The sequence below is a fragment of the Actinia tenebrosa genome, unplaced genomic scaffold (assembly GCF_029948245.1).
Source record: "Actinia tenebrosa isolate PJP-AT-01 unplaced genomic scaffold, QUT_ActTen_1.0 PGA_scaffold17__23_contigs__length_9995812, whole genome shotgun sequence".
Lineage (NCBI taxonomy): Eukaryota > Metazoa > Cnidaria > Anthozoa > Actiniaria > Actiniidae > Actinia > Actinia tenebrosa.
Window position 1 is genome coordinate 7970627 of NW_028292577.1, and position 23755 is coordinate 7994381.

Sequence of the window (23755 nt, forward strand, 5' to 3'; positions counted from 1 at the left end):
AAACAAACCAAGATGGCGGATCAAAGTGGTAGAGATCCTTCAAGTGTCTTGAAAAAAGCTCGGTAACTGAACATTAACGCTTCTCTTTCAAATAAAAATAACTTCATCTATTTGTTTGCTTATTAATTTTTGTTAAATTTTGCTCTCAAGGTTGGTCGAGGATGGTGAATTTCAGGAGTTTTGTGTTAAACTTCTCGGTATCCTTCGAAGTCAAGACAGAGGATCAGAATGTACCAGTCAGCTGAGAAGACTCTTTCTGCTTACAGCAGCTACTAGACGAAAGAGGAGGTTAGAGAAAAAGACGTTCCTAAATTATCAACTTATTTGTCCTTTCAGAAAATTCATTGCTCCTTTATTTGGAGGCCAGAAAGATTTTAAAATTTATGAAGAGTTTGCTGAGCCTGTGTGGGCCGAAGGGTCTTTTAATGGGAGGGGAGGGGGGAGTAAAGAAAAAGACATGGGTGCAACTCTACCAACATTTCAACATTGAGTCCTCTAATTTGGGAAAGTTTAATAGAAAACCCCAGTAGGAGTTGGTAGGTTTTTTTTGTCTGCTTTTGAAGAGATAGAAAACCTCTTGCCTGTAAATGTTATTCTTCTAGCCCTAATAATTCTCAAGATTGTATTTTGTCAATCCCCAACTGCTTTATAACTGCATACATCTCAGCACCTGCCTTGTACTCTCATAAAGCACACCAACTAACCAGATTTAATTATAACACTTATAATTTATAAATATTTGATATTTTGTATACTAGAGTCCTAACAGACCTGGTTGAAGAACTCAAAAATGTGGTATCTGAGCCACAGCAAGGATCAAAGAAGATCAAACTACTGTGTTCTGCAATTCTAAGGGAAATAGGACCTATTGCACAACTAGTTATAACTAATGTGGATCCTCCTGTTGACCAGCGCAGTATTCCAATACTATTACCACTAGTATTAATACAGGTACAGGAAGTGTCTTATAATACCATTGTATATATATTTAGTAAAATTTTAATGTAAAGAGTTTAGTGCACTGTGGTTGGTTAAGCTACCAGTGATTATAGGATTATAACCACTGGTCCTGAACAGAAGTATCATGTTTAGTGTAGTTCCAAAAAATAATCCTCACCATTGAGGAATTTTTAAAAATCCCCTCCCCACTCTCTACCCCCTAAAACTCGAGAATATGTGGACCGCGTAGCACTTATGAAATACAAGATATAGAAATATAGATAAGTTATAGTGCTTGGGAATGAGGTTATTCCAGGGTCTTTCCCCCTAAAACTCTGTAATTTTGTTCTTACTCTAATCCCCCCTACCCCTCAGAAATTCCACATTCCTCTGTGGGGGTGGGGGGTGGAGAGCATGGATAATTTATTTCTAAAACTACACGATCACCAAAGCAAAAGTAATGATATTTTTTTTAAATCCTGATTTTAGTCTTAAATCCTGGATTTTATCTTAAATAAATATTTTATACCAAATCATTGAAAATACAACTAGTCAGCAATGCCTGATAGGAAAAAAAACATCAGTTACAGTGAATCAAATAAAGAATTATTTACTGTTGACATATTACTATGTTGGATTGTAGGGGAAAGAACTGGGTTATTGGAACAACCATTTGCCTCAGATGATAAGGTAATAATAGTATACGAAATAAATTTCTGTGCTATGTTTAATTTGGATTTGGAAATTTACATTTAATCTAAAATTCTATTTTTTATCATAGGTGGATTAAAAGTGGAGGAATCCATGTTGACTTGCAAACAGTATCATTAGCTTGTCTAAACAATGTGTTTTTCTCCTACAAAGATTTGATTTCCCAAGGTACATTGTGACCCTTTCATGCATAGATACATGTGATACCTATACATTCAAACAGAGTCCATAAACAAAGTACAGTGTATGCCTGGGGGGGGGGGGGGGGGGGAATACTCCCCTAAATTTGCTATATGGGTAGGTGCCGTCAAACAGGGTATGGTTTTCAGCATTTCAGCAATACTTCTCTGGAACAAGGTATATAAATCACGCTTGCTCTCTGGAAAAGGGTATATGAAATCACACTCTCTTTCTGGAACACAGTATTAATTTTTTCAAGTACCAAAAAAGGTTTATTTATATTTTAAGATCTTCCTCTGGAACAGGGTATGAATTTTAGCAATTTGACTTTGGAACAGGGTCAGGGTTGAGAGGGCTTAGAGGCACATCCCTACCACCTACCCTAAATGGTCAAGAGTACCCCCTCCCCCTACTTTTAGTTTATTAGCACTGTAGTTGGTTAAGCTACCAATGATTATAGAATGATATTCTGGGGTCTAGATCCCAGACTCCTCCCTCCCCCCCCCTCTTCGCCGGACTGTAAACTACACTGAAAAAGGTCTAGCCCATACAGTACATGTAAGCTGTAACCAATAGAATGCATGATTTTACTTTTGCGATACAAATCTAATTTTTTCCCACTTCAGGCTTAATATTAATCCATTCCCTTTTATATTATTTCTTTGTCTACCAGTAATGTAATGATAAATTGATCATTTTTTTCCAGATGATATTGGTTTGATTTGCCATCAAATGGCTCACTGGCTTCGGCATGCAAGCACAGTATCGGCACCTAATCCATATCAGAGACAGTTATTTGGAGGCAGCAAAAATAGAGGGGTAATAGTTCTTTTGATAATATCTTCATTGACAGACTTCTGTAAATTTTTTAAACTTCTGGGGATCGAGTAGTGAGATGAGACTTGCACAGTGACTTTCAAGGAGTGATAGTGTGGTTCTAGCCATATACTCTTGCGCTACCCTCTATCATTACAGTTTTGTTAACTAAGGTATTCTGGGAGAGAAGTGTTAGTGGGTCAGTTTTGCCACAGATATATACTGTAGCTCATCCATTCATTGATAAAACTGATGTTACAGAGGGTGATGCTTGATACTCATACCCCATCATTCATCTCTTTTTCACTTATCAAAGGTGTGGGGAAGGGCAAGGTAGGCCCTCTTGCCATACCCAGTCTCTATATCACAGACTGATGCTACAGTTAATCAACTCCATGGCAGAGGAGGTAGTGTTTCCTGTACTGTACAATAGCCTTTTTGACCTACTCATTAACTTTCAGTATCAAGCAGTATCAGAAATTGATGGCACAGCTTCCAGATTCTTCTACACAATCCTAAGCATTGGTATGTAGACAAACCAAAACATTTGCATTAAAAAACAACTATCTTAGTCCTCGTGAGCAATCTTCTGATGTTATCATTCATGATGTTTATTTAATTTACAGCTCACTACAGCTTCCCAGACCAATTCCTCAACATCTATACTTTTTCCATGCTAAGATCTTGGCTACTAAACACAGGGGCTGTCCAAGCCGAACTGGATCAAGGCCCTGTTTACACCCCACAGGAAGGAACACCTCCTCTCTCCTTTACAATTGGTTCTTCATCACGTTCACCTTCAGAAAATATTAGCCAATCCCCTTCAAGGGAAAGCTTGTCATTTCAAGATGGTATTTTAAAAAGAAGTCAGGATAATTTAGACAATATTTCAATTAACTCCCAGTCTTCTATTGGAATGTTCATTCCACCTATTTCCCAGTCTCCTGTCAGCCAAATGACATCATCACCAACAGAAAGTCTGGGATCTCGATCGCAGACTCCTCTAAATTTTCCTCTGACAGCAGAAGATCCAGAGGAGAGGCCCCAGAGCCAAGTGTCTTCAAGCAAAGGACAACGGAAATTATCTAGAAATATTAGCTTTGCTAAGCTTTCTACACAGCAGGGTCCAAAGACGGGTCAACAGGAACTGAGAGAAAATGCTTGTGAATACTGTTTACGTGTGCTGGAACAGAGTGAAAGAAGTAAGATGTACAGCTGTAGCTGTTAAAACCCCTTTTTCAATAGCGCAGCGCAACCGTGACGTCATAAAAACAAAGACAAAGGCGAAATTTGGACAAACAAACCTACAAGTTTACTTTCAGCAGATAATTTTCACAGCCAATCGCAGTTTACATGGGTTATTATTGTAACTTTAAGTAAAAATAATAAAATTGGTTCGTATAATCCTCGTAGCGGTTAAACAGAATGCAATGTTTGTCCGAATCTTTAAGCTATTTTTAGAATCAGCGTGCTGCGCTATTCTCACAAGATTAAAATTATTTTGTTTTGTTTCTGATTGTGAATTATACACTTTAGGAAATACTTTATGATTTAAATTCTGAATATTTATAGGTGTTTTTTTTATTTAAGGGCCAACTAAATTGCAAGACAGCCAGATAGTTGAAGCTGTAAGTTTCCAATCCTCTTTCCAGTGTAGTCATCATAAATTTGTATCTTACTTCTACATGTCAAAAACGTCCAAATGCAACTAATGTGAAACCAACTTATGTGCAACTATCTTCCATGTGTAACCAAATTCCATGTGCAACCATCTTCATGCTCAACTATCTTCCATATGCAATCATCTTCCATGTGCAACCATCTTCATGCTCAAATATCTTCCATGTGCAAGTATCTCCTATTTAATTCAAACAATCTGCATCTGTCTTCTTTGTGTCATCTGTTGAGCCCACTGTTTTGAAAGCTCACACTGTCAATGTTTCATTATTGATATTGATGGTTGGTCTAACCTCCAGGGTCTACTAGAAGCCATTCTCACATTGGATCGTCTGTGTACCTATGAAAAGTCTCTTATTCCCAAATTGATTGAAATTGTCAGGAGAATCTATAGTAGAGTGACTGCTGACATGAACAGATGGAACAGAGTGGTGCTTGCAGTCGTGCAGTTTCTGCTTAACCATGGTAAATGAGCTGAATTTTCTAAAAAATAAAAAATAAATTCAGTAGTTCTTGTTTACAAGGTTAAAACTTAATAGCTAGTGGCTAACGAACCTTTGGCCATCGTTTCATGATCAAATTGGAATTTAGAACTTGATTTTTGTGGAGAGAGGAAAACCAGAGATCCCAGAGAAAAACCCTTTAAACACATGAGAGAATCAACAGGAGTTCTCAGCACTATGGCTCCCTTGCTTCCCTATGTGATTCGTACTAAATATTTGAAGGTGATTACTGAATTTTTGTGAGAAAGTGTATACTGAAGTGTTTTTCGCAAGGGGTTGGTTATGCTTGGTATGTGCTCGGTATTTGAAAAACAAAAAAAACAACAACAACAACAAAAAAATCCAAGGCACTGACAAGTCTTGGAAATGTTTCTCCAGGATACAGTCCCTGCACAAAATTCTTTATCGAATACTTCCATTCAAACGCATTTTTTTGAAATATTTTTTTTGATTTTCAGGTGAATCAGTTGTTTTTGATCCTGAGCCTGCCTGTAAAGCAGTGTTCAGGACAATGATCAATGCTTTCTACTTCAGGTACTTTTAGGATACATGTGACATGATAGCCTCTTGTTTTCTTTATTTTAAAAAAAACCAACATTAACATTGTGGCCGATGTTCTCATGGTAGGGCATGCACACCCTTTTACCTTGGTCATAATTTTTTCCCCATTTCATACCACATGTCATTCCCTAGACTATAATTTCATGTCATTATCTAGAGTAATTTTATATATATTTTTCAGCCATTTTGAGAGTAGTAATGTTTTCCCTTTTCAGACCACGTTTCATTCCCCAAAGTATCATTTCTTTGTTTAACGGTTGCGGATGAGAAGACTCATGAATATGGACCAACTCAAGCAAAGGGCCAACTCAAAGAGAAAGACACATGGTCTGAAATGGGAAAACATGCCCAAGCTAAAAGGGTCTATTAGCTTCTTGTTGCTATAAAAACAAAGATTTTTTCATGCTCGTTTTCAAAGAGAACTTGTTTCTTATCTGTCGTAGGCCTTCTTTTGCTTTTGAGGTCGTCATGTTCTGTCTCGACAACGTGGAAAAGCTCTGCTCTTCTACCAGCGTCTTCACCAAGTATTTTCCTAATTTATTCAAGGTATAAATATGCGCTAAAAATATAATATACTACTTAGGATGTTTCCACTAGCTCAATTTTTCTTTTACGTGGATCAACTGTTAATTGAATGATAGAGTTTTTAATACGGTTTGTATTGCTGACCATTTAACAAATTTTATATTGCTGTAATTTTGAGCACGTTTTGTTACTTCTCTTGAGTAGCATTACTTTATTTACAACTAACGCTTAAAAAAATGATTGAATTTGATAAACACTATTGCAAATGGATTTACGTAACTCTGTAAAACCTCTTTCCTTTGAAGAATGGATATCATTCTGGTAACATCCTTTTTAACAACTTCCATCATACTCCAGTTTCAAATTCTCTGATGCTCAGGATTAGCTTCAATCGTGCGTAGAATATTCATGTGTTCCAGTGAAGGTCCGTGGAATTTCAGTCAAACTGTTTGTGTTGTTGAAGTTGTGTATTTTTTAGGCCCCGTTTACACTAGCGATTTTTGCGCGTATTTTTGCTGCGATTTTGTAGCGATTTTGTCCATAATAAATAATGGTAAAGAATGTACTTGTAAAGTTTTTTTCAGGATATCAAGATTTTCCTAGACGAATGTCTCTTTTGAAGGATGAGACAAAAGATTTCGTGTTTCCGAAAATTGCCACAAAAATTGCAGCAAAAATCGCCGCAAAAATCGCCAGTGTAAACGGGGCTTTACGTTACCGTCGGTTTTTGTGAATATTTTGACACTGATTCGAGACTAACCCTGAGTAGCTGGGTCTTTAGTCAATGTACACAAGGGGTCCTTACATATTGATTAACATCTTATCGTGATTGGTTCATTTTTCTGTGCTAACAGATCTTAGCCTGGTCGCCAAGAACATTCCTGAGAGAGTTTATGCAGCTTCTCCCAGTCATGATGTCAGAGGATACAGTTGTAGAGGTACTGAGTTAAAGCACAGGGAGCCCAATTTAGATTAAAGCGGTTGCTCATCGCTACAGATATAAGTGAGAGTAATGAGGGGAAAATGTATTGCAAAACATGATTGAAATCACCACAAATTCGTAAACAGATAGTTTAACAAACACACCACTATACGTAAGTGTTCATATGTGACTACCAGACTCAAGGCAGTGTTACACAAGGAAATGGTCCTTCCAACTCGTCTTTGTCGTGGGAAAAAGTGCCTGTTATATAACACACCAAAAACTGGTCTTGAAATGGCTTGTTGCAGGGCTGCTGTAATCGTTGTGAGAAGTTTTACTTTGCCTTTGACATTGCCTAGTGTAAACACTCCTACAATTTGTTTTGCAAGATTTACCAATATAGTACCGCATTTTTTTCCAGGTTTTCCACAGTATTCTTGACTTGCCATGTTTGTCAGCCTCCGTATGTGCTTCATGGGCGGCAAGAGGTAAAGTAGTGGCTTTAATTATTTTTGGTTGCTTTCTTTGCTCATGCTGTCAATTGCTCTTCAGTGATCGACGAGAATGTTTTCATGGGTAGAATGGGTTGCGTTCGTGGCTAACGCGTCGTCTTTCACCGCTGTTAGTCCAACGGGTCGGGTCGCTGGTTCGAGCCCTGCGGTCGCCACATGTGAATTGAGTTTGTTTGATGTGTGTTCTCTCCTATGCTACGATGGTTTTTTCCGGGTTCTGCGGTTTCCTCCCTCCATAAAAATCAACATGTGATTTGAGCGTTGTGTGCATAGAATATTGAATGTAGTGGTACGTGTGAGCGAAAAGTGTCCCAATAAATGTGAAAGCACTAGAACGACTAGACACTTAAATAATTTTATTTTTATTTTACCAAGCCATCAGTTTTTTAATCTAATGACAGGGAGAATATCGAATAACAGTGATTCTCAAGCCTCTATTCCCGCATCTGTGACTGCCTTCCTTGATCCCAAACACAGACCGTTATTTAGCTTCATTTTGAGACCCGAAGCTGGTCATGGAGACACTATTAGCAGGTTAGTGAGATTACTCGTCATGGCAACGGGAAAAATGAAATATCCGTTGTCATAGCAACGAAGGAAATATACTTTACATGGACTGTATATGCTCAATAATTGACGCGAAAACGCGAAGATGCAGGAGTTTTTTTTAACATTTCAATGGCTTCAACGTTCATCTCAAAGATAATTCATTCATCCTACATAAATTTCGAACCCACTTTTATTAAACTCAAAAATAAAAAGGGCGTTACTTTTACCTTAAATCTGTTTCCAAATGTCTCAGAAAGTTAGTTCGTTATTTTATAAAACGACTTACTGGCGAATTTCAGACGTTATTTATCTGGACGTCGTGTCAATCAGAAGAATAATTTGTTCATCCCACTCGAATTTTGGACGTTTTAATGTTATTCATTCCCTTCAAGGCTCAAAGCATTGCACATCCTCCTTGAAGACATGGCAGATCATCCACGTGTTGTTGTGTCATCACAAGTTGCACCTCCTTTATTAAAGTAAGTATAAACAATTTTTCAGTCAACATCACAATATTATTAGCAATAGACCTCTTCAGACCTCTTTACCTTGGCTTTCAGAAAGTCATTTTCGAGACACGTCGAGACAGTTTTCCTTGAAAATGGTTGAAAATAACTTTCTTGGACTGATATAGTGAACTGTTTATTTGTTTGTTAGCTTATATTTTTCGACGCTTTTGAACGAGGCCGAGATGGATACCGTTAGCAAGCTCATTCCTGTGATTCTTGAACGATCTGTTTTGTTGTACGATTCACAAACCTTTCAACCTGATATCAGAAGGTAAATGATCTTTCTCACTTGATACAGCTATTTAAAAAAAGGTTGGTAAAAGTTTTGTTGCGCATTGCATGTTGCACCTTGCATATTGCATGTTGCATGTTACACATTGAATGTTGCATGTTGCACATTGCACCTTGCATATTGCATGTTGCACATTGAATGTTGCATGCTGCACGTTGCATGTTGTACGTTGCACATTGCATGTTGCACGTTGCATGTTGCACGTTGCACATTGCATGTTGCTTACTAAACTTGAGATGTGGAAAATGGCAGGGCTTTTTCGTTAAAGAGATAAGATATTCCTTGAAATACATGTTTCAGAATCCTTGCCGAGAAGCTAGTCCTGATATTCCAGAGATACCCATGCCTTGTAGCTACACATAAACAGGATTTGGTAGATTTCATCACGGGATTCAAGAATCTTGGCCCTGAGAAAGAAGAGTTCTTCATTAATCTGGTTAGCAAACAAAAATGAAAGTTTACCAATAAAAATAAATTCCAATTTTCCCCTTGATTTTCCCCCGAGTAAGTTGGGTTTCCTGTTTCCATGTTCCTGCATATTCTTGTAGTTTTTATAACCCTCTGTTTGGGTGTTTATTATTACAGGTGTGGTCGATAGGAGAGTTTGCATCCACGGCTTACGAAGGAGGTTGTACGGTACAGATGATTGTACAATATTTTGAGGTATCTACTTTTTAACAATATGGTGGTTAAGTTGGTGATGTTGATGATGATGATGATGGAGATGGAGATGATGTTGATGATGATGTTGGTGTAATGATGGTGATGATGATGGAGATGATGGTGATGGTGATAATGATGATGGTGGTGTTGATGATGGTGATGATGATGGTGATGGTGACGGTGATGGTGCAGTGACGATGATGACGCTAATGATGATGATGGATATGATGATGATAATGATGATGCATTCTTCCTCTAATTCCAGACTCTTGAAGCGTTGACATATGAAGTAGCAATGCAGACAGCCCCAGGAAAGGTACCGAAAAAATTTACTAACTTTTACTTTACTCTCAAAAATTTCTTCAAACTGTTTTTAAATTAATCACTAGATTATAATTTTTCTTGTTGTAGGTCGTGTTTTCTGGAAAATTAGTATCCGTTTTCATGTCAGCGTTAGCCAAGGTAACGTAGTCTTCCTTCGCATGTTAAGTTTATATTATCGCGGACATGCCTAGCGAGAGTCAAGAACTTGCTCGCCGTTTCAATTTTGAAGCCATAAATAGACCTTTTTGGGCGTAATTTTTACTTTTGTTGTCGCTCTAGCTTGCTTCTCGGTGTCAGGATCTGACTCAAAGAGCTATCCTCTGCTGCAGTAAAGTCGTTAGACAAAAACCAGTAAGTATTAATGGTATACCTTAACCTAACCCTAAGCCACAGGAAGCCCATCTTCCTACCCAGAGCACTAATTTCAACATGTATGTACACAGGGAGCCGGGCTTTGGGATTTGTACACGAATAAATGAATCAATAAAGTGCTTTGGGTTTGCTGTGTTGAGATTTGAAACAAAACGCTGATACGTTGAATTTCCGGTAATCGTACTACCAGTAACTTGATAGCAGATTAACGTAACGTATCAGTGTAACGCACGCCTAGTAAATGGTAAGACTAGGGCGTGCGTTACACTAATACGTTAGATTTGAATTATAAGCTGCTCTCGAATTACTTACATTAATCTGCTATCAAGTTACCAAATCTCAATACAGGAAACCCAAAGTACTTTGTTGACTTATTTATCATTGGCGTCTTGTTTCAAATCTCAACACAGGAAACCCAAAGCACTTTATTGATTTATTTATTCATGTACAGATTCCAAAGCCGGGCTCCCTGTGGTATGTAATAGCATGTTATCCGTCCTTGTATGATTTACGCAACGCAGTGCACAGGGAGCCCGGCTTGGTGATGCTAAATCGGTAAAACGATCACGTTTCATATGTTGATGACATTACATAATAATCGTAACTCAATACGATTGTGCGCAGTGTTCAAAGTTGAATGTTCGACGATTAAAAAGGAATACCGAACCATGCTGTAGTTTCTATTCTACACATTGTTCTTCAAAACCACAAGAAAAAGTTCTCGATGCATGGCCAGTATCTCTTGAATCTGTATTTCTATTATAACACAATATAGACCACATACATGTGACGTCAAAGCAGCTCGATCTGGGGGACAAAACAAAAGAATTCCAATCTCCTGAGAATTGGAACCTTTTGTTATGTATCCCAGATTGAGCTGCATTCCAAAGTGCTGCAAGGGGTCTAAAGGACACCATATGGGAAAAAAGAAAAAAAAAAAAAAAAGAAAAAGAAAAGAAAAGAAAACGAAAATAATATTATTATACTGTAGTTTCCTTGATTTTCCCCTTCGCGGCTTGTATTATTTAGTACAATTTCTTGGCCAAAAAATAAAAAATAAAAAAATATTCAGAGATATAGTTTCGAATTTGATTTGAGTCTGTTATATTTCTTTGATCAAAATTTTCCCCAACTTTCTTAGGAATTGTTGTCAGATCCCGAATGTTACGATGATCTTGTAACGCGGGCACAGGAACTAATCCAGCTTCTCAAGCTTCCCAAGTAAGTGCAACTGTATACCTCTTTAACTTTGGCGTAATGTTTTCCCCATTTCAGACCACGTGTCATTTTCTTGAGAATAAGATTCTTTGTTTGAGTTGTAGCCATATTCATGTGTCTTCTCATGTGCAACCGTTAAACAAAGAAATGATACTCTAGGGAATGACACGTGGTGAAAAATGGGGAAACCTGATCTACCTGGATCTATTCTTGTATGAGTACGAAATACTCAAAGGTACAACGAATACTTTGACCAACTGATTGGGCTTGATTGGAGTCAGGCTCTGTTGCGATGTTTCAGGCAAAGAAAAGACTTGTCTTTATCAAAATTTTAATACGATGCTGCTTTTCAATAGCACCTGCGGTATCGTCGTAGCGACAAATGAGTAGGTTTTGTTAGACGCCAATCAAGGCGTTTCCATGATATTCCATAGGCACGTGTACTTGAAAACTTTGTGTTTTCCGATAATGTAATGGAAACACTTTGATTGACGACTAAAAATTAGATTGTATACGTCTTATGTCTTTATGAAGTGAAAATCAGCCCTCTATTTTCTGATTTGTGTCATAGCGTCGCTCCTGTTATTCTCAACCCTGATGCAGAATGGATTACTGGAAGGTACGTAGAACAGTGAATATTTCATGACGTTAATAGCAAAATATGGGTGTAATACTGTGACTATCAAATACCTTCCGCTCTAAACCAATCACATAACAGACATTGGCATTTAAATGGCTTCCCCTGTACGCCAAACACATAACAGTACCTTAACACTGACACTTAAAATACTGCCACCATACTACTACGCTGTTCACATATAAGTGATTTTGAAAATAACATGTTTTCCTTGATATACACCTTAAATGGCTTCTTTCCTGTCACACAACAGTTTCTTGTCATTGACATCGAAATGGCTTCTGTAAGCTAACGGTACTTTGTTTATGAACTCAATGGTTTTAAGGTGGCACAGAGACAAGAATACTTCACTGCCTCTCTTACTACAAACCACTAAACTGGTCTTATCGTGATGATAGTGTACTGAACAAGGTGAAACGTTTGATGTCCTGGATTTGTATAAATGCATGCTTTAGATATATGGAGGCTTTGCATCATCACGTGATGGCAGCCAAGACAGGAGGCACAACAATAGAGTCTTTTCCCATTGGCATACTGAATTCTTTCTCATTTGAATCAGACGAGACCAGATTCCATTGTTCCTGCCTCTTGTCATGGCTGCCATCACGTGATGATGCTAAGCCTTTATTACCAGCCTTTATTTCTGAGGTACAGTACATTTAAGTTCAATACATTTAATCTGATATATGATGATCATTTCAATATCTCAGTGCTAAAACAAATTCTCTCTCTGCTGTTTTTATGTCTGTTTGTCTGTCTGTCTAACTGTCTGTCTGTCTGTCTCTCAGGAAGTAAAGAGACGAAAATATTTTTATAAATAGTTGATAAAAATTAGTACGTAAAACAAATCGTAAAAAATTACCAACTACGAGTTGAATGTAAAATTATGAATACGAATATAAAATAGATCTTTAAGTTTATTAAAATTTTATGAAATAAAAATCCCAACTATTTGTACAAATATAATGTATAACATAAACGAGAGAATTAGAATATTCCACTATTGGAATCTTTTTTTTGGGGGGGGGGGGGGGGGGTTCGTGACTAAATGATAAATACCAGCCCAATCCTTTCCTTGATACGTCTTCCGGAATCAGATTGGCCTCATAACCAGGTCTCGTAGTTATGTGCTGTGTAGTGCATTAGCGCTGGCCTGGTGTCTACTATGACCCAGTCCCTTTCGAGGGACATGTCCCGGATGGTGGGGAATTAGCTTGGCTTCATGGCCGTGACCTCCAGGCCCTCCAGGCAAAGCCTCCAATAGTACAGCAACTGACAAAGACAAGAGATAGACAAAAAGCAGCACGCACCCTAGCCGCTTATCCAAATTCCACTTGTTTAAATGAATTGCTATCAAAGTAATGAACACCGTCCCAAACAAACAAAGTGCCGTGTAGATGATGTGGCCACTTTGAATGAGTACAACACTGTGTGGATGGACGACGGTTGTAGCTAAAAACCAAGGAAGCCCAAGACACAGAATATCGAATATATTACTACCAATGCAGTTAGCTAGTGCCATGTCTCCCATGCCGTGTTTGGCAACCACGAGACTGGACACCACATCCGGGACACTAGAGCCGGCTGCAAGAAGAGTCAGCCCCATGATGCATTCTGGGATACTTAGGGTCTCGCCTATGATTGATACAGTCCATACTAGAACGTAGGAAATCATTGCCATCCATACTATTGATAAAAAAAATGTGACGGGGTACCAAGACTCCCATTCCTTCTTTCGACAATCAGGCATCGTTACGTAGAAGATTGCATGCAGTGGCAGCAAAATGAACCACAGGGACCGTTTTAGTAGGGGCTCGGGCATGTGAAATGGTGAAGAGGGCTTAAATCCATGTACGTGGGAAGTCCCCTCGCTTTCTTCTTCGAAATTTGACTTTGGTTCTTCCTCGTGTTTGGACCTTTTTTCGGTTTCGTGTTCCTGAGATTCTTTCTCTTCTAATATCTTATCTTCGACGTTATTTTCTATATTTTCAGTCGCGTCTTGATCTTTCGGAGTTTCGTTACAATTCATAAAATCTCTAGGATCCTCCATCTCTACCATTTCCATCCCTTTATGAATCCTAAAATACTTGCAATAACTACCACACATTTTCTCAAAGAGTTTCTCCAGTCTAGTGTTAAAAACCATGATCACCACATACGAACTGTACAGCAAAGGAAAAAGTAAAGCCTCGTAAAAATGGACCACGTTATCCTGAATGACTATCAACAGACCCGTCAAATGGACGACATAGACAAACGAATCCCGAATAAGAGGCCACGTGTGAAGAGTAATGACCATCCCAGCACATAATCCACAAACCGCAGTGATGAATAGAATGTTGAACATGGTAGAGCCTATGATTGTGCCTAGCCCTATGTCTCCTTCGTCCATGAATACGGAGGCGATGGCGATGCATAGTGTCGGCATGGAACTCCCGGCTGCCATGAATGTAGCGCCTGCCACGTCTGTTGGGATACGTAATCTGAATAGAATTCATTGAAACATTAAAATTAGTCCAAACATTCTTTGCCATCTGGGTAGCGTAGAGGTAATACATCCGCCCCTCACCTCTGACGTCTTGGGGTCGATTTGTGGACTCTGCATCACATGTGAGTAGAGAGTCCCTTGATTCGAGCGTGTTTTTTAGCCGTGTCCTGACTTTGATCAGCTCATAGGTCGTTTCAGTTTTCGACATATGAGTGAGCAGTGCCCTGAGGCTTAGATCAGCCCAGAGGCTGTTTCAGGGTTCCATCTGTGAGTTAGCCATGCCCTGACTTTGATCAGCCCAGAGGTTGTTTCAGGGTTTGATCTGTGAGTTAGCCATGCCCTGAGGCTTAGATCAGCCCAGAAGCTGTTTCAGGGTTCCATCTGTGAGTTAGCTATGCCCTGACCTAGATCAGCCCAGAAGTTGTTTCAGGGTTCCATCTGTGAGTTAGCCGTGCCCTGACTTAGATCAGCCCAGAGGTTGTTTCAGGTTTAATCTGTGAGTTAGCCATGCCCTGACTTAGATCAGCCCAGAGGTTGTTTCAGGTTTGATCTGTGAGTTAGCCATGCCCTGACTTAGATCAGCCCAGAAGTTGTTTTAGGGTTTGATCTGTGAGTTAGCCGTGCCCTGACTTAGATCAGCCCAGAGGTTGTTTTAGGGTTTGATCTGTGAGTTATCCGTTCACTGACTTTGATCATGCCAAAAGTTACGTTATGCTATTCCTTACCTTTTACAAAGCTTTTCCAACGAAGCACAAAAGTAATGATCACAGAGAATAGCAAGAGCCGTAAAGCAGTAGAGACTGATGAGAAAATGGATAATCACAGCACCATTACGACGCTCTTCCAACGTAAACAACGAGTTGTAATGTAGGACACTGATCACTGAGTGTTTCGTGAATGTACAATTGAAGAAGTGTGGTCGTGGATGATGATGGAGGTGTAATAAAGCAATTTTTCGCTCGTGTCTTACAAGTTCCTCCATGGTTTTGGTCGGGAAGATCTGAAAGAAAGAACGAAAATATGTTTGATCTTTAATATGACGAAGTTTTTATCACAGGAAACTTTGGGCTTTCTGGTTTTTATCTGGTTCCGCAATGGCATTTTGGCTTGGCTTATTGTTGAATAGCGACAAGGCTGGAAATAAATACGCGCATGCGCACCTCACGGCGATCATTTGCCGAGTTGTATACGACCTTCAGGAAATTAGTTTATCCTCTACGCTTTTGTAGCTGATTTTTTCAAAGCCATAGGCATTTTGTATACAAAGAGTTGATCTCGCGATTTTACCTTAACCGCTGACTCGTTTTTCAGCCAGTTTGAGAGTAATCATGTTTTCCCATTTCAGACCACGTGTCGTTCCGTAGAGTATCTGTTCTTTGTTTAACGGTTGCGCATGAGAAGACACATGAATATGGATACGACTCAAACAAAGAAATCTTATTCTCAAGAAGGACACGTGGTCTGAAATGGGAAAACATTGCCGGGGCACAACCATATTCAGTCTATTAAAAGTTAACCCCACAATACCTTCGGGACTCACGCTGAAGTTCAGGATGACGGGTCAAAGTCGTAACGAAAGTCATTTTCAAGCGCGAAATGAAGAGATGAATAAAGAAAGGCAATGAGAAAATCTCGCCATTTTGTATCGCTTCGCTCAGCCCCAAATTGTGTCTAATTGTATGTCTTCAATAAAATACATGCTAAGAGATTAAACTCTTAGTACAACAGAAAAATTGGATTTATAACATTTATTCTACTATCTATCATTCTTAACAAATGAATCTCAGTTCACGAACTAGCGCAATACTGATTACAGTAAAGGTTATTGTTTGGGCTGCCTGTGTTTTAAGAGGATGGTTCCTTGGGACTATAGTAATGGGGTTAATACACAACCAACATTTTCATGCTGGCCAGCCAGAACGCAAGATTCGAACATTGGAGAGGGTTTTGGTCCTCGTCTTTTTAAATCTTGTTTTCTAAAAATTGAGTTCGAAAGTAATAATAGTCTGAAAGGCGCAATTACATTGTACAAATTTTCTCTGCAACTTGTCTCGCAATAGTGCAGTTTTCGTATGACTGTGAAAAGCTCACGGCACGAACACGGTCGTGACACAGCAAGGGATACGCCAGACCAATCACATTGCACGAGAATTTACTCTCCATCCAATCAAATACCCGGAACACGGCATAAACACGGCGCAGACACGGTCACGCCAAGATCACGGCACTTTTAGACCAATCATATTGCACGAGAAAAAAATCAGCCAATTAAAATTCTAGAAAGTATCACGGTCACGGCACGTCACGCTTACGTAACTGAGCTTTTCAGAGTCATACAAAAACTGCACTAGCGTTGCGCAATCGTTGCCAAAAATATAGAATTGATTTCTACTTTTCGCAACATTTTTTCAAACCAACATGGCTGCCGTGTGAAGAAGGCCCAAAATTTCTACCACACACTTTTATAAATACCTATTAATATATGAAACCTCAAATTGTAAATGCCTCTGGGAACTACGGCATACGTTTGTCCTCTGGTTCCTCTAACTAAAAAATCTAAATTTCTTTCTTTTTTTGATCCACTGTTTTCCCATTTCAGACCACGTGTCATTCCATAGAGTATCATTTCTTTGTTTAACGGTTGCACATGAGAAGACACATGAATATAGATACAACTCAAACAGGAATCATATTCTCAAGAGAATGACACGTGGTCTGAAATTGGCAAAACACTACGCCCGAGTGGATTAGGTCCATTGTCGAGCAGAACTAGCATGAAAACATGAACATTTTTGGCATATTTTCGGATAATTTTTAACCAGTAAGAATTGTCAGCTGAATTTTCGCCTTGTCACGCAACATTGTTCAATGGCTAAAAGCTGCAGTTATACTTAGTACTACACTTTCATAGTGAATATCGTTAATACAAACACCAAAGGAACCAGCCAAAGTGTCTGTATTAGAGTTAATGCACTTCAAAGGGACAAAAAGCAGTGACTGTACATAAAAGCAGGGTGCCCTATCAAGGGGATGAACGACTGTAACACTTTCGCCGCCTCAAATGAGGCTTCTCAGACAACTGATGCAAGTAAGAGACTCGATGTATGTTGCTACAATGAGGAACAAGAAATACATGACCAGAAACCCGACACCCACGCGTACGTTCAACAACCACTTGTTTAGATGTATCAATAGCATGGTGCAAATGATGCTACCGATCAACATGGCCGAGGTGAAGAAGATGTGCTCACTCTGGATAATGACAGGTTGGTTAGGCTGTAAGAAAGCACTCTTGATCAACCATGGGATTCCTAAACAGAGCATGTCGAACACGTTGCTGCCAATACAATTCGATACCGCCATATCACCGCTTCCTTGCTTGGCTACCACCAAACTAGCGATGGCATCAGGAAGGCTACTGCCAGCTGCCAGGAATGTCATGCCCATGACGCTCTCTGGAATAGTATAGGTATACCCTATGATAGCAACCATCCAGACCAGGAAGTACGATAGGATAGCCATCCACAGCACTGCTACCATGAACGTCACCAAATAAAACTTCCGCCATGTATGCTTTCTGCAGTCTGGGATGGTGACGTAGAAGAGGATTATTGAAGGCAAGGTGAAAGCCCAAAGCAGCTTGGCGCAGTTGCCTTCGGGGGGCGTCAGTCGGGATGCAGGAGTCTCATGAAACCCCCAGTCATCAACTTTGTGGTCGTAATCTTTTTCTTCCTCAGATTCTTCATCTTCTTCGGGTATCGCTTCCTCTGTTTCCATTTCTTTTTTTCTCAGTTTGTGTTCCATCTTGTGGCAAACCCTCTCTATCCGATCATTGAAGTACATGATGATAATGTATATCGAGTACACTATAACAAAAATCAGTCCCTCGTACCAATAAACCTCGTTGTCGTATATCGATACCATAAGAACAATAACACTGATGATATAAACCAAAGAGTCCCGACATACGGGATACCACTTCAATTCTAGGACAACTCCCGCGCCGATCCCGCATAAAGCGATAATGAACAAGGTATTGAATATAGTAGAGCCAACGATAGTTCCAAGCCCAATGTCTCCTTCAGTGAAGAAGATAGATATTATAGATATGAAAAGAGTAGGGGCAGAGCTTCCTATCGCCATAAACGTTGCTCCTGCAACATCGGGCTTCAGTCCGAGACATCTACTGATTTGATTCAAGGAGGCTACGAAAAAATCCTCACATACGACAGTCAAGGCGCAAAATATGTGTATGGAGAAAAGCAAGTGAAGAACGACACCACCATAGTAGCGTTGGTCTTGTGTTAGAACATCAGGCGGGAATTCTTTGATATTTGGTGGTCTACAAGCGATGGAGCAGTCGTCTTCGTAAAGTTGTCCAAAAGATGACATTGCTATGTTCACTATGCACTATTGATGATGCCTAACGGAGCCTGTACCTTTGAAGTGGCCAAGATTTTTTTTTTTTTTTTTTCCTCAGTTCTAAGTGAAATTCAGTCGTTCAAAATAAATAAACGAATCTTCTTTTTTTTTAATGTCGTTTTCAATTGCCAGGGAAGTGCCAAAAAGTGATTAATATGCCAAAAATTTCCTTGACGTTTTATGATCTTAACTTAATCCAAACGCGAGATTTCGATCTCTCTGTTATCCAACGATTGTTCGGTAGTACTAACGACAGTGGAGTGTATTAGCAGAAGAATATTAAGTTGGTATGTACTTTCCCAAGCCAGCAATCAAAGCCGAGATCTTCATCAACTATGACATATTGATTTCAATGAATAGAAAATGAGCTTCAAAAAATCGAAGTGGTGAGAAGTTCGCACGTTTGGATCCTAAACCATTGACATCAGATTTTTCTTTCCAATAATCATTAGCCCAAATGAGATGTTTCTGGGCAGCGTGAGTCCCAATCAAATTGCTGCCCAATAATGACCTTAAATGTACGACCAGATCAAGGTAAGGTCAACGACATTAAAATTCCAAAGTTGTCTTAATATTGACTTAAGTTTTCACTTTGTTTAGATTAACAGGTGGATCGACATGCTAAGAAAACAGGTGACCAACAAAGCAAACAACTCAAGCTAGGTGACTGAACCAAACAGGTCCTACATTGAGGTTAAAACTACTTACATAACTCCAATGAAACAGTAATGATTAAAAAGGTAAATTATACACCGTGAAAAGATGAAAAAGCTTACTGACGTTTCGGACGCTAGTCCTTCGTCGGAGTAAAAGAGCGTCCGAAACGTCAGTAAGCTTTTTTCATCTTTTCACGGTGTATAATTTACCTTTTTATCATTACTGTTTCATTAGAAACACCGACGCAGCTCGCACTAGTTTTTAGCTAGTTATCTCTTCTTATTACATAACTTCAAATAGATCGTGAAATAAAGGACTCATTGCTATAAAGAGTAAATTTCGTGAGCAAACTGTGCCATTGATTATTATTGTCACGCCCCAACATCGAACATGGATTTATCTTTTTTTGTAATTTTAGACTTTAATATCGAATTTAGCGCGCTGTGATTGTTAAAACCGACCAAAGATCATATTGATGGGTTGCAAGCATTCCCAAGAGAGTTAAAAGACAAAAACATGGCGGTCATTGTGGTACCGTTAACAATAGATGCTAATGAGAAATCTTTTGTTAAATGGTACCAACATGGCCGCGATGACGTAACGTGCAAACGAAGAATAGAGATTATTGTACTGCGGTGATTATGAGGTTTCCCAAAGTTTTCCAGATCGGAAGTAATACCAGAACGTTTTTCATCCTGAATTTCGTCTTTTCTCTGATATTAAAAAGGACAGTGTTAGGAAACATATAGTTTTTACTTCACGACGTTTCGGTGTCGTCATGACTCCCATTATCAAGGGATAGTGAATAACAAGCGGTACAGTAGTTTAAGATCAATCGAATTAACATATTAATACTTGTGAAAAACAAAAGGTATTTATACAAGAAAAAAACAACTCTAAATGTTCAAAGTGACTCTATCAAGGCCAAACTATTTACATAACTATACCTTTTGTTTTTCAGTAATCATATGTTAATTCGAACTTAACAGCTAGTTAGTTCGGCTGCATGTAGGCTAGAATGGGCTATGAGTCAATAGCCCTTGAGGCTGGATGGGCTTTTGATTCATAGGCCATGAGGGCGAGAGGACTAATTGTTTTAGTAATATCCTACTAGTCCGTCAAATATAATATAGATGTAAACAACTTTTGGAGTTCAAATTTGGTTTTCAAGAAGCCGGCACTTTTCGTTACTAGTAGGATATAACTTATAGCCTAGTAGAAGTTCATCCAATCAGAAAGCAGCATCGATAGAAAAAGAGTAATTGGTAATTGGTAATTGGTAATTTCAAACAATTTTGAAAACATCTAAAACGTTTATCTTTTTTTTTTTTCATGTCTTTTGGTTCTTACTACGTTACCAAACGCTTGCCTATATCATCAATAGTATACTAGTATCCTTTTAGTAGCTGATACAGAAATCTGACTAATTCTTTATCAGTCTTGCCTGCAGTAGAGTCTGTACTGACTCTAAATGGATAGACGTATATAACTATATGTCCCCATAACGTACAATAACTACCATCTGATTCTCATTTGACCGTGGAGTATGTATCATATGTGACCAGATGAAGTTTTCTCGGATACCACTAAAATTGACTCGTGCAGGTGAAATTTTCATCAAAGAATAAAATGAAATTTGTGTCATTTTGAAAGAGCCCAAAAGATACTACGCGCACGGAATTTGCTTTGTTCGCTATTCTACTAATTCACTACAAAATGCGTCAATTTTTTCACGATGTTTTAAATCCGAGGAGTCAATATTTAAACGCGAATCATAACAACTTCCAAGCCTCGCAAAGCCTCTTGAAGAAATTGGAGTGGTCACTCGACATTATAGAAATGTAGTATAACTCGAAAGACGTACCTCAGTCTCCACCTGAACCTAAGTGCTTTCTATATTTACTTGATCTTCTCAGGGAGGTTGGATCTTCTCCACCATGTGGGATGTCGCTCCCCTTCTCGAATCATAAATTTGGCTTTGTTACCTTTATTTTTGTTGACTTTTGATCTTTTCGTAAATAGAAGGGATGTTTCCATTGTCTCGGCTTATTGCATGGCTACTTAATATACTGGTACCAGTAAGATTGGTGCCAATCAACCAGCACTTTATCCAAAACAAAAAAACTAAATATTTTGATTAATTTAACTTAAAAAAATAAATGTCATCAGTTTTTTGATAATACTAAGGTTTTAAAAAACTTTCATTTTCCTCGAGATAGCATTTTGAAATCGTATATAGCCATACTTCACGTTCCTTGAAATCCAATTATTCATGTGGCAACACTTGGAAACCATTTTCTACGCATACGAATCTATGATGATGCAATAAAAGTGACGCAGACCACTGTACGATTTGGAAAAAGTTGTAATTCATAAATTTATGTAAAATAAAGCTTAATGTTAAGAACGTTTGTCTGAATAAAAGTAAAATCTATCCATGGTACGGAAGATTTGTTTTGTTTTGTTTTTGCTCAATGAATTGTATTTTTGTCCATCGTGCTCTCTTTTTCCTGTCCACAATTTATTTCCAAAGTATTTGCAACAACTTTTGGTTTGGGGTTAAGATCACGACCATCTTCTTCTGGCACCCTGAGCTTGTAGATAATCTTGGCTGCTTTCCTTGAAGCTGTGAGGACAGTTTTGTAGACTCCCCACGAGGAAAGGACTGGCAAAGCCAGGACCCCAAGACTTACTCCCCCCAGCACAGATAGCCGCCTTCTGCAAGCTGAGGAACTGTGGAGTTTGTGGTATTTGTGCATCTTCCTTGAAAGAAGCACTGGAGGGCTTAGTGATCCTATTGCAATTAAGGTTGCTAGTGCCACTGCACCTGTTCCTATGGTAACAGTAGAAGCAAACGGAGCAAAATTTATGCAATAGTCCCATCCTCGGTTCCCTGCGCCATCTTGAAAGGTAGCCGGGCCTTTGCATCGAAGCGAGACGAACGGTGAGCTTGCAATGATAAGGACCTGTTTTTAACACCTTAGACAATTATTCACAGGTCTCTATCAATACAAGCTCACCGTTCGTCTCGCTTAGATGCAAAGGCCCGGCTACCTTTCAAGATGACGCAGGGAACCGTGAAGGGGACTATTGGAAGCAATAATGAAGTGACGAAAGGCAAATAAAAAAGAAGAAAAAAAACACTCAATAAATGTATATACAGGAAATCTGTTATAGGGCTGAAATATTAGAACCAATTGAAAAATATCACTAATAACGCATCTCGAATACACTGTAATATTAATTTGACAGTGCGGAGTTACCTATGTGACCAATCAAGATGTGCGGGGTGCAATCAAACATATCAATCAACTGAAGCCAGTCAGGACCAAGCAACGCAAGGTGTCATAACTTTTCAGATTGCTTCAATGCGGACTGTGATAAATCCGAGCATATTTTCTCGCCTTTCGATTGGTTCAGAACAGTATGTTTCTCTTTTGTCCAACACGTACCTATGACAAGGCTGCCAACGACTGGTACTGCCACAGCTAACCCAGTACTGTAACCAAAAAAATTAGCTATTTTTCTTCTCTTACTGAACTTGTTCCTGCCATAAAGAGGACACTTGTACAGGTGAAAAGCTTCGTTACACTTCTTTCCGCAATTCCAACAGAATTTTGTCCTGCAAAAGCCACATATGACAATGTTACATGCCTCGTCATCCTCGGTTCTGTGTGTCATGGAGTCACATCCAGGACATCTTTTGCAGTCGACTCTCAACTTAAGACAAGGGTCTGACGAGGTTTTGGACACTTCAGGATTGGTTATTCGTTCTTGATTCTCTTCAGAAGAACTCTCTTCGGCCTGTTCCATCCTTTGGTGGCATGTTTCATCAGATTTAGACCTTTTCTTTCTGTAATCCAGCTCCTTTCTCTTATTGTAAAGTCTTATGTATGCATTTCGAAGTGGAATGTTGTCAAGAACAGCTAAGATAAATGACGTGTCGAATCGCTCGCAGCAGTCAAGTCGAGGGCACTCGATGCTTGTAATCATGTTGCACATCTGCACTTTAAGGTAATGCTCAAGGCACGGTCTGCAAGTGTAGTGTTTACACGTCAGGCCACCGGGTTCTGGGTCTTCGTTAAATCCCTCCAAACAAGTAGCACATTCATGCTTGTATTTGATTACTTTACTTGTAGCGTCTTTAACATCCTTGCCTGCAGATATAGCAAGACCGTCTGGCACGCGTTTTCCATCGGACTTTGTTTTCGGAAGCTCAAAGACTTTTATTTTTTTCGCTTTAGATTTTCTCGTCCACCAGTTTTCCTTTGGCTCTGA

General features: G+C 39.0%; 2 protein-coding genes and 1 pseudogene across 3 annotated transcripts; 1 reads left to right on the plus strand and 2 right to left on the minus strand.

Annotated features, from left to right (window-relative positions):
* Nucleotides 1-12: 12 nt before the first annotated feature.
* On the plus strand, nucleotides 13-19571 carry LOC116291182 (AP-5 complex subunit zeta-1). 2 transcript variants are annotated; one of them, XM_031698310.2, is made up of 26 exons: nucleotides 13-62; nucleotides 151-288; nucleotides 759-951; nucleotides 1583-1629; nucleotides 1721-1818; nucleotides 2537-2649; nucleotides 3108-3171; nucleotides 3273-3848; nucleotides 4237-4274; nucleotides 4623-4788; nucleotides 5285-5360; nucleotides 5831-5933; nucleotides 6767-6850; nucleotides 7256-7322; nucleotides 7748-7880; nucleotides 8288-8374; nucleotides 8553-8675; nucleotides 8997-9132; nucleotides 9282-9359; nucleotides 9625-9675; nucleotides 9771-9821; nucleotides 9963-10034; nucleotides 11197-11276; nucleotides 11845-11892; nucleotides 12236-12321; nucleotides 19421-19571. In XM_031698310.2, the coding sequence occupies exons 1-25, from the start codon at nucleotides 13-15 to the stop codon at nucleotides 12300-12302; spliced, it is 2739 nt and encodes a 912-aa protein (XP_031554170.2). In that variant the 3' UTR covers nucleotides 12303-12321; nucleotides 19421-19571. The 2 variants fall into 2 exon arrangements, with proteins under 2 accessions (XP_031554170.2, XP_031554169.2); XM_031698309.2 differs by lacking the exon at nucleotides 19421-19571 and having other exon boundaries at nucleotides 12236-12850.
* LOC116291183 (sodium/potassium/calcium exchanger 5-like) lies at nucleotides 12947-22432 on the minus strand. Its single transcript, XM_031698313.2, has 3 exons — nucleotides 21342-22432; nucleotides 15124-15398; nucleotides 12947-14393 (listed from the first exon to the last, which is right to left on the minus strand). Exons 2-3 carry the CDS (start codon nucleotides 15378-15380, stop codon nucleotides 13034-13036), a joined length of 1617 nt encoding a protein of 538 aa, XP_031554173.1. The 5' UTR covers nucleotides 15381-15398; nucleotides 21342-22432; the 3' UTR covers nucleotides 12947-13033.
* On the minus strand, nucleotides 16132-19359 carry LOC116291184 (sodium/potassium/calcium exchanger 4 pseudogene; annotated as a pseudogene).
* Nucleotides 22433-23755: the final 1323 nt, after the last annotated feature.